At 47.9% G+C, this 11,092-nt stretch overlaps 1 protein-coding gene across 1 annotated transcript in view; it reads right to left on the bottom strand.

Moving 5' to 3' along the window:
* LOC132461441 (oligophrenin-1-like) overlaps positions 1 to 9,273 on the bottom strand; it is an 18,912-nt gene extending 9,639 nt beyond the window's left edge. Inside the window, exons 1-9 of the mRNA XM_060056525.1 lie at positions 8,561 to 9,273; positions 6,984 to 7,079; positions 6,059 to 6,120; positions 5,260 to 5,331; positions 4,268 to 4,369; positions 2,998 to 3,108; positions 2,131 to 2,235; positions 828 to 948; positions 392 to 524 (exon numbers count right to left, since the gene is read on the bottom strand). Coding sequence (XP_059912508.1) covers positions 392 to 524; positions 828 to 948; positions 2,131 to 2,235; positions 2,998 to 3,108; positions 4,268 to 4,369; positions 5,260 to 5,331; positions 6,059 to 6,120; positions 6,984 to 7,079; positions 8,561 to 8,714 — 956 coding nt within the window. The 5' untranslated portion in view covers positions 8,715 to 9,273. The remainder of the gene's footprint in view (positions 1 to 391; positions 525 to 827; positions 949 to 2,130; positions 2,236 to 2,997; positions 3,109 to 4,267; positions 4,370 to 5,259; positions 5,332 to 6,058; positions 6,121 to 6,983; positions 7,080 to 8,560) is intronic.
* Positions 9,274 to 11,092: the final 1,819 nt, after the last annotated feature.

The following is an 11,092-nucleotide window of genomic DNA, read 5'->3' as shown; positions in this document are numbered from 1 at the left end:
GTGAGTGAGTGAGTGAGTGAGTGAGTGAGTATGGTAGCGTGTGTGAGCGTGCGTGCGTGAGATTGTGTGTGAGTGTGAGTGTGCGTGTGCGTGCGTGGGCACGTGTGCGTGCGAGTGTGTGACAACAATGGATAAGGATGGAAGAGGTGTGTTTGAAGACAGACGAGACGCTCGGTTGCATCATCACCACTCGTTCCTCTGGTGCCGTTGTGTGATTGTTGTTGTTATTGAAACAAATAAAAGTCTCACTTTTCGTCATCTATGAGACCCTTTTATCTGGGGCGACGGTGAGTTCAGATCCGTGTCTTTGAGGTAGGGGTTTAGGGGTCACCTGGCTCTAGGGGGCCTACAGGTAGGCTGCCTTCATGGGGATTCGAACCCAGACCACTACGGGTATGACGGTGTAGAAGGTGGAGCTGGTACCTGCTTGGTGGTGGTCTTCTGCTCACAGGGGACCATCTTCAGGGTGCGGTTGTCTTTGTGGAATTTACAGTAATACTTGACCCACGTCATCCCCAAAGCCCCTGGAGGAGGAGAGAGGAGGAGAGAGGAGAGGAGGAGGAGGAGGAGGAGACAGGATTAGATAGGAGGAGAGGAAGAGAGGAGATAGAAGATTAGATAGGAGAGAGGAAGAGAGGAGATAGAAGATTAGATAGGAGAGAGGAAGCGAGGGGAGAGGAGTCGAGGGGAGAGGAGATTAGGGAGAGGAAAATAAGAGGGAGAGGAAGAGAGGAGAGAGGAGTAGAGAGGATAAGAGAGCATGTGATAGAAGGAGAGAGTGTGATGGAAGTCAGGCTGTCTGCCTGTCTGCCTGCTCCCCATCTCACATTTCTCGTGGCAGTAGAGGTATCCCTGCATGGTGTGTGATTGACAGATGAAGGACGGGTTCTTCATCCTCTTCATCAAGTCCTCCATGACCTCCCTCGTGCTTTCATAGTGGTTCCTGGTCTGCACACACACACACACACACACACACACACACACACACACACACACACACACACACACACACACACACACACACACACACACACACACACACACACACACACACACACGTTATGGACCTATCGATTTTTTATTATAATTTATATATTTTACAATCTGATAAAGACGCAGACAATTACCTAATAAATAATGTAAATCATAAATATTTATAGTTAAGTAGGTTTTGGGAAAGAAAATAAATACCTGATCAAAGACTGATCAAAGAGTGTGAAGGGGTAAGGAAGGTTCCGAGTGTGAAGGAGTGAGCGATGAGTCTAAGTGTGAAGGGGTGAATGATGAAGAGTGAATGTGAAGGAGTGAGCGATGAATCTAAGTGTGAAGGGGTGAATGATGAAGAGTGAGTGTGAAGGGGTGAATGATGAAGAGTGAGTGTGAAGGGGTGAGTGATGAAGAGTGAGTGTGAAGGGGAGAGTGATGAGGAGCATGAGTATGAAAGGGGGAGTGATGAAGAGTGAATGTGAAGGGGTGAGTGATGAGTCTTAGTGTGAAGGGGTGAGTGATTCAGAGTGTGTGTGAAGGGGTGAGTGATTCAGAGTGCGTGTGAAGGGGTGAGTGATTCAGAGTGCGTGTGAAGGGGTGAGTGATGAAGAGTGCGTGTGAAGGGGTGAGTGATGAAGAGTGCGTGTGAAGGGGTGAGTGATGAGCCTTAGTGTGAAGGGGTGAGTGATGAGCCTTAGTGTGAAGGGGTGAGTGATTCAGAGGGCGTGTGAAGGGGTGAGTGATTCAGAGGGCGTGTGAAGGGGTGAGTGATTCAGAGGGCGTGTGAAGGGGTGAGTGATTCAGAGGGCGTGTGAAGGGGTGAGTGATTCAGAGGGGGTGTGAAGGGGTGAGTGATTCAGAGGGCGTGTGAAGGGGTGAGTGATTCAGAGGGGGTGTGAAGGGGTGAGTGATGAGCCTTAGTGTGAAGGGGTGAGTGATTCAGAGGGGGTGTGAAGGGGTGAGTGATGAGCCTTAGTGTGAAGGGGTGAGTGATTCAGAGGGGGTGTGAAGGGGTGAGTGATGAGCCTTAGTGTGAAGGGGTGAGTGATTCAGAGGGGGTGTGAAGGGGTGAGTGATTCAGAGGGCGTGTGAAGGGGTGAGTGATTCAGAGGGCGTGTGAAGGGGTGAGTGCGGCGTGCGTACGTTCTGCAGGCTGAGCTGCAGCTCCTGCTTGTAGGGGGTGAAGTCCTGGGTCATCTCCACTGTCAGGTTGTTGAGCGTGAGGATGCTGTGAAGGAACGCCAGCACCTAGAGGGGGGAAGGAGACGGGTTAACGCCGCGGCCGCTGCCCCAGCCCCTGAGCAAGGCAGCAGAGGGGGATCTGAACTCTGGCGGATCACTGATGTATATATAGATGTACCATCCCTAGAAATATGACCTGGGATTAATTGATCTACTGCGTGAGTAGCAATGAACAGCATCGACTGCTGAACCCGTGCACAGTGATGCGAGTTCCTGACTCAACAAACCCACGCGTCTCTGGCACAACCCAACGTTATCCGACGGATTAAACTAGCTACGTTTCTGAATCACTACATTCAGAGTTAGACAATATAAATGAATTATTAATAGACATGCTTATGATTTCAACATCCCATTCCAAACTAACTCAGGGTCCTTTCATGGAAGTGTGTCGCAATCGAAAGTTTGGTCCAAATCAGGCGTTGCTGCGGCGATCACTGCAGATTGCCGTGGGGATGTGGGCCTGAAACCTCACGGACGCATTTGTGTGCCGTCATGTTGTGAACTGAAACCCCCCTCGCTCATCGCAGGAGTGTTGCTGCAGACACACCGCAGACCAACGTCGGTTAAGTTCCTAAGAAATTGTTGATTCTGTTTCCTACTTCGCCGGCCGGCTGGGTCATGTTTCGCAACCCCAATGCGTCCCCGAAAAAACGGACTCGGCACTTTTTGCTCGCTGAGCGTCGCTGATCCGGCGGCGGCGGCGGCAGGAGAGTGAAAGAGGAAGAGGGAGAGAATACGAGGAAGAGCAGAGGAGGAAGAACTCACAGGCTCCACCACATCAAACTTCTTGCGGTCCTGCACCTGGTGGACCTGGTAGACGTACTCCACGGAGGACTCGTAGAAGGTGGCCCGTTCCTTGTCCAGGACGTCGTCCGCCTGGGAGACCCGAGGAGGGAGAGGAAGGAGAGCTTTAGTCCGTGGTCGTCGAGCAGACGCTGTCGTTTTAAGTGTTATTCAGCCTTCATTTAACATAGGAGTCCCCCCAATACATTTTACATTCAGGGCGTTTAGCGAACGCTTTCATCCAAAGCGCCTCACCTCCATTTGTCAGAAGAAAGGGAAACAAGAATATCTCTGTTGGTACAATAAAGATGTTCATCGTAACAAGGGTAACCCATTCCCCGTATACCCCACAGATAGCCAGGATAAGATGCTGAACGATGCCAAGAGCCAGTACAAGGTTACACAACGACAGAACGGAGAAAACACCCATTGAGAAAAATATGGCATGATAGAAACAGACATGGGCTCCGGTTACACAGATGTAACCGGAAGGTTGTCGAGTGTCGAGGTGTCCCTAGGCAGGACACCTCACCCTCACTGCGCCCGACGAGCTGGCTGTCGCCTTGCATGGTTGACTCTATCAGTGTGTGACTCTATCAGTGTGTGAATGCGTGGCATGAATGGGTGAATGTTAGGCAATATTGTACACCGCTTTGCGTGGCCACTGGCTCGAAAAGCGCTGTATAAATGCAGACCGTCTACCATTTACAACATCTAGTTTAGGAGCAGTAATTACACTCTTTAGCTACACAGTCCCTTATCACAGCTTTCTCCCTCCTCCTCCACAGTGACTAACTTCATGTTGTTAAAGGCCTGGAAGGTGTGGTGGCGAAAGCTACAACGGCAACAGAGCACTTTAGTCTCTGAGATAAGACGATTAGTCAAGTGTTGGTGTGGTGTTTCATTTGTGCTCAAACTCTGCAGTGAGGCCTGTCGCACACGGACCCAATATGACGACGGCGCCGTTTGTCTCGGTTTACACTCGCGGCATTAATCCGCTCGCTAAAGTCTCTGCAGCTGAACCGGTACCCGGTGATCCTGTCGACCGATGCTAATGGGAACAGCTGCTACAGGAAGTAGAGAGGGCCGGGACGGGTCGATCACCCAGATGGGGGGGGGGGGGGCCTAGGAGGAGCAGGCCGGGTGGGGGCTCGTCCTGCTCTAGGAGATGCCAACAGGTGGACTGTGGACGTCGGGGATCGAACCCCAGAACCTTTGGACCGCCACCACTAGACCGTCCCGGTCCACTCACCTCCTGCAGAAGACTCTCCTTCTTCTTGACGGACAGGGCGAGGTGTTTCTCCAGCTGGGAATAATACTTCTCGCTCTCCTTCTCAAACTTCTTCCTCTTGTCCTGAGGGTCAAACCGGAGAGGAGAGGTCAAAGGTCAGAGGTCAACCCAAAGGCTGCCCGCGTTAGGAACACAAAATAAACATCAGGCCACGTTTGAATTGGATTCAATACGTCTGCCATGACCGTTTCTTTCTACATGAAGAAAAAGCCAAGACAGACTTAATATTATTAAATTATTATATTATCATCATAATATTATTATATCTCCAAATGCTGATAGAATATATAGAATGGAACGAGATGGAAAATAATTCTGTAGACTAGACTAGGTTGAATTAGTAAAATAAAGAATATACTAGAAAGAAGACTGTGTGTAATAACATGGTATAGAATAGAATAGAGTAGAACAGGAGTGTATGGGATGGAAGAGGTCGAGTCGAGGACAACAGGACAGAACTCCGTTCTCAGCGGTGGTCGCCAGGCGACCAGTGGCAGCGTGCGCTGATGTCACCACAGCGCGGTAACAAAGTGTATTCCGGCTGAACCACAAAAGGTGCGTCGTCTCTGCCAGGAGTGGGCTGTTGGCCTCCACCCACGCTGGAGCCACCCCGGTCACATGACCCCGGTCACATGACAGAGGAGGCTGAGCTAAGGGTGTTCCGCGGAACTTGTTTACCCGTCAATCAAGCCAGCGTGAGAAGGGAGGGAGGGAGCCAGGCATGTGATGTGGTCATTAAAGTAAACCTGCTGGTTACACATTCACACCAATAGGCAACGTGTCGGGAACCCCCGCCTTTAGATAGAGGAGAAGGACTCAGGACTCATGAGAACACTGAGACACCGTGTGGGGTGATAGTGAACATGGTGATGAAATGGGAGGTGTGAGGATGTTAAGATAGGGACGTGGGTCACAGTCAGGGAGGCGTGAAGATGTTCAGATGTGTGACTCACCTTGGTCACTCCTATCTGGTCTTTCCTGAACTTCTCCAGAGGCTTGATGAGCAGATCGAAGGCGTTCTGCACCTGAAGGAACCCGACGAGAAGAGGTTACAGCTCTGTGTTCTGTTAGAGAACACACACACACACACAACTCACACATCTGCACACCACACACACAAACACAGATCTGCATACCACACAGACATCTGCAAACCACACACACACACACATCTGCATACCACTACCACACACACACACACACACACACACACACACACACACACACACACACACACACACACACACACACACACACACACACACACACACACACACACACACACACACACACACACACACACAGTGCCCCAGAGAGCCTTGGGTTTCAGTAGGTTATGAGACGTGAGGCTGGCATGTGATGCCAGCCTCACGTCCGGGTAGTTATGAGTGCACGACGTATCCGGACCCGTCTAACAGGAACCACCGCTTCCACTCGACACAAAAGACCTGTCAATGCAGCACTTCTGCTCCCAGCGGCCAAAACAGGAAGTGTGGGGGGGGGGGGGGGGGGGGATAGAGGCTATATTAACACCGGACTGCAGCCTGACGCAGGAACTGGGTCGTTCACAAGCAGTGCTTCTACACAACATGAAGGAAAGAGGAAGAGGAAGGGGGGGATTTCTTATAACTATCTTCATGGTCATGTGACCCTGCAGAGGGTGGGGGGTCCTGAAGTGAGGGGGGTGGGGGGCTGAGGTAGGGGGTTCTGAGGGTGAAGGGGTGTTCTGAGGGGAGGGTTTGGGGGTCTCACCAGCATCATGCGGTCGTCTTCGATCTCCTGTAGAAGACCAGCGAACTCCTGGAAGGACTGAGCTGTAGACGGACACACACACACACACACACACACACACACACACACACACACACACACACACACACACACACACACACACACACACACACACACACACACACACACACACACACACACACACACACACACACACAAAGGAACTTAAAGTAAATTCAGATATGCAAGTTGCCTTTAAAGTGAACCTCCTGTTTAACTGATAGAAACCGAGAATTCCCCTCCTGTTTTCTCTGAGTGATGGCTTTGTTTATGCGACGGTGACAAAATGGCATGGATGACACATCTCATAAAATACATATCACCACGTTTATTAGGAAACAAAACCATTTTGAGTTCAGCGCCCCTTTAGAGAGCAGGAGGGAGTCTGGGACCAAACAGGTGGACCGAGGACGTTGGGGAGGGAAACCACAACGTTTAGGCTGGATTCCAACACCTAACCTCAGAATGTCCCTTCCCATGACGCTCACCCCACCCACGTCTGACTCACTCACTCATTAGAGAGGTGGTATTAATTAAGGAGTGATATCCCTGTTTTATTACTGGGGTAGGAGGAACCAAGTTAACTAACCGGAGCTCTGAATGTGTGAACTGCTTACTAAATTACTTCTCTAAATATATACTGCCCTATCTCGGACGCGAACGGGACCAGATGAGATGAACCACTATCGCTTTTGTCGATGTGGTGCGCGGTGGTTTTGTATTCGGGAACCTTGCAGAGTTGTTCTTAATCTAATCCAGGCCCAACCATTTGCAGCAACAACAAAGGCTTGTTTCTGGGGGCTCCAGTTCTGACTGCTCGAGCCGTACTTGGAAGGCGCGACGACTGTCTAATAGTTAGTTAGTTAGTTAGTATGGGTTAACTTACCGATGTTCATCTCGTCGTCTGTGAGCGAATCTCCGATGAAGTCAAACTGGAAGACGCCGAGAGTCTGCGAGAACTTCTGTACCGCCAGAGAGTAACCTGGAACCAGACAACAGTGTCACGCTTTAACCGACACAATGATGTCCCCCTTCACCAACGCAATGATGTCACTCCACCAACACAATGATGTCATGCTTCACCAACTCAATGACGTCACTTCACCAACTCAATGATGCAATGCTTCACCGACACAATGATGTCATGCTTCACCAACTCAATGATGTCACAGACACAATGATGTGACGCTTTCACCAACAAAATGATGTCACTCCACTGGACTGGATACCTCCCTGTTGCTGTATCCATATGTAATTGTTGTATTACTGGACTGATTACTAAGATGCTAAGGTCAACAGTCCACCAACACTTGGAGCGAGTGCTTTTTATTCACTACTTCAACAGCTCGGTGTAGTGAACATTACACGTATTAAGCTGACGCTTCTAAACAAAGTGCAAATGCAATATTATCGAAACGAGAGATAGAACAAATGTTTTTACTGTATAGTGTACCGTCATATAAGTCTTTAAAGGACCCTAGAAGAAAAGCAAACCCATACATTAAAAAACCAGAACGACTGTCAACTGTGTCAAAGGTAGTTGCTTAGAAGGTTGAGCGGATTGACTGGCGACTGAAGGCTAGCGAGGTCGATCCCTGTGTCAAGGTGTCTGAGCAAGACACCTAACCTAACCCTCACAAAGAGCTGACTGCTGGCTTGCATGCAGACAACGGCGTGTATGAACGGGTGAATGTTAGGCAATAATCGTAAAGCGCTTTGAGTCCATTTACCTAAATTGAAATATTCTATAGAGACCTTGTAACAGACCTTGCTTTTTATTTATTTGTTACATCTTATTGGATTTTTTATTTTACTTCTGACGTTTCAATGAATGTTATTTTTTCTTGATTTAATGTTGGAACTGCGGTGTTTAGGAAATGTACAAAGTAAAGTGATTATGCAATGTTTATTATCCGTCCCCATATAGCTCTTTCGAAGTAGAATGACCAGACATTGATAGATAGATAGAATGATTGACAGAGAGACAAACCTACAGAGAAGAGACAGATAACACACATATATATACAGATCGACAGACAGACAGGCAGACAGACATATAGACCCACAGACACAGACAGACCGACAGACAGAGGCAGTGAGTACAGTATAGGCTGTTAGATCAACAGACAGAGTATTCAGAGACGTGCAGCCTGGCGTTGTGGATACAAGGAAGGAATGTGTGAGGGGCGAGGGGAAAGGTTCACACATGACCTCCCGTCTCCACACCGAACACAGGGGCTGACGGCTCTACACCACTGCGCTACCTGCACCCCGTCATCCATCTGCTGCCGGGACGTCCCACACAGGAATGAATCCCTGTCATTATAACACCATAGCTAACCGACTGTAGGAAGGCCCGAGGGGTCGCACCGACAACCCCTCGTCCTCAGTCACTTTTCCAAACAACAACAACATGACAATTCAAACTCCAGCAGACTGAACTGTCCACATGTGTGCCCTCACCCTTGATGGCGTTGATGACACTGTTCCCATCCTTGATGACATCCTTGAGGAACCGGCTGGTCCTATCCAGCTCCAGCTCGTAGCACTTTAGGGTCTCCCTGAACTCCGGGCTGTCCAGGTAGCACTCACTGAACTCCAGGGGCGGGTGTCCCATGGTGGCTCTCACCGGGGGTCACAGCTAGGGCCGTCCGGGGCTGGGCTACTGCATATCGACCCGATCTGATCGGGTTCCTCGTTGGTCTCCTCGTTTAGTCACAGCTTCATGGGTTGGGTGAAGCAGTTAACCCGGGTGAGTGAAGCGGCAACCCGGGTGTCCGCGGACGCCTGCAGCGGCTACTAGTTCACTAAACGGTTTCCGTGAACCGTTGATGATGGATAGGTGAGGAGTTGATGTCCCTTTTCTTGCGGAGAGAACAATAATCGAATTCACTCCTTTCCTCCGCTTCCCTGCTGCGGCGACGCGGTTAGGAGAGGGCTGCGTCCAGATTCAACTGCACTCCGCCTTGGTCACATCCTCTTTCCTCTTAGTGAGGTTGTTTCAGATCATATATCAATACAGTGTGTAACCAAGTTCCCTTTCCGTAGTTTTAGATCAAAAAACATACCTGCTACTCAAGTGAAGACTGATTTCCAACTCTTTGTTGGCATCATACAGGCTGGTAGGAAGGCGGACTGCAATGGAACGCAGCCCCCTTTCCACACCCATGCGGACCTTAAAGGAACAGTCCTGTGGTCACACAGCAGATTGCGTGGAGGAGACAATGCACTATTGTGTTGCCATTGAATTCGTTTCTGTTCATAACCTTTATAAGTTGGTATCCCAGGTCAAATAGTGGTTTTAGAAAAATATCGGATTGTTTTAACTCTGCACCAGGTCACTTCGGATAACGTTTAAACGTTTAATGCTTCGCTGAGAGATGCAAATGTGACCACGGCCTTATAAACTCAAACACACGCAAACGCACACACACACACACACACACACACACACACACACACACACACACACACACACACACACACACACACACGCAAACACACACAAACACACACACACGTTGTGCATCTTTACATTGCAATTACCCCCGAAGACCTGCAGATGTCCTCATTGGCTGCTTGTTTGAAGACGCTCGGACGTCTACGTCATCTCCACGCATGTCGGCCTGCTCGCACACGTTCATGCGTGGAGGGAAAGGGAGAAAGTTGTCGCTGAGTGAATAACCCAGTGAAAAGATTAACCCAGTTTTACCAGCAGAATGGGAAGTTGGCCGACACAAGACCAGGTCATATTGTATGTTTATGGTAGTAGGAAAATATGTACTGTGAATGCCAAATAACAAACACCGAACTTACGATACATAATAATAATATTAATACTGATAAGGAGTATTTTTCATTATTATTTTACACAAAACGCAATCAAGTCTAAAATCATTTGGCAATCATGATCATGAATATTTAAAAAACTATGTTTATATTGAATAATATAATCTACATTTTTCCTGCCTCCTTATGAATCAAGATAAATGTGGGAGCCAATGACATCTCCCCCCTTGAGGCCTCTCCCTGTGATTGGGTGAGGACGATGATCTAGCAGCTGCTGCTCTCTAGCCCTCCCTTCTTTCCTCCCTCCATCCCTCCTTTCCTCCCCCCCCTCCCTCCTTTCCTCCCTCCATCCCTCCTTTCCTCCCCCCCCTCCCTCCTTTCCTCCCTCCCTCCATCCATCTAGGATAAAGCTATAGTTTCCCTCCATCTGAATAGAATATATTTATAGTCTGATTATACTATAAGATTATACTTGAGTCTATACTGATTCTGGTGTGTATTATATATATATATATATATATATATATATATATATATAGAGAGAGAGAGAGAGAGAGAGAGAGAGAGAGAGAGAGAGAGAGAGAGAGACACTGAGACTGAGACACTGAGACTGAGACTGAGAGAGTCACTGACCAGTCGTCCCAGTGTTCAGTGTTTCTGTAGCTGGTGAAGAGGAAGGACACCCGCCCATCCTTCGTAATAAGGCATAAAAAAAAAAAAATGTTTGGTTCCGGTTTCAGACCGACCCTGTCAATTTATGTGCGACCCAAATTATTTTATGAGCTTTATAAAAAAAATAAAAAAAATAATAATTTTATAAAGCTTTATAAAGATTATTTTTTTATTTTTGATGCTAACTATAATTACGTTTTGGTTACAGCACCTCTTCATTCTGTACTAGGATGAGCGAATTTTCTCGTTTTTAAATGAAAACAACCTACCTATCATTCGCTGCCGCTGGAAAAATTAAATAAAAAAATAAAATAAATTCCCTACCTACCCATGACCTCAACTGACAACCAACAGGAACCAAACTTTTTTTTTTTCTAACAATAATTCTGTAAACTGCATATAATACGTATATGTATATTGTGTATAATATATTGTAAATTAAACTATCGCTGAATAGTTTATATAATACAATGTACTATAAATTGTAAATTGTATATGATTGTACTGTATAAAGTATACCAAGTATAATGCTGT

Source organism: Gadus macrocephalus, chromosome 7 (genome assembly GCF_031168955.1).
Source record: "Gadus macrocephalus chromosome 7, ASM3116895v1".
NCBI classification, from domain to species: Eukaryota; Metazoa; Chordata; class Actinopteri; order Gadiformes; family Gadidae; genus Gadus; species Gadus macrocephalus.
Note: the sequence above shows the minus strand (reverse complement) of the source record. Positions and strands in the feature narration are given on the sequence as shown.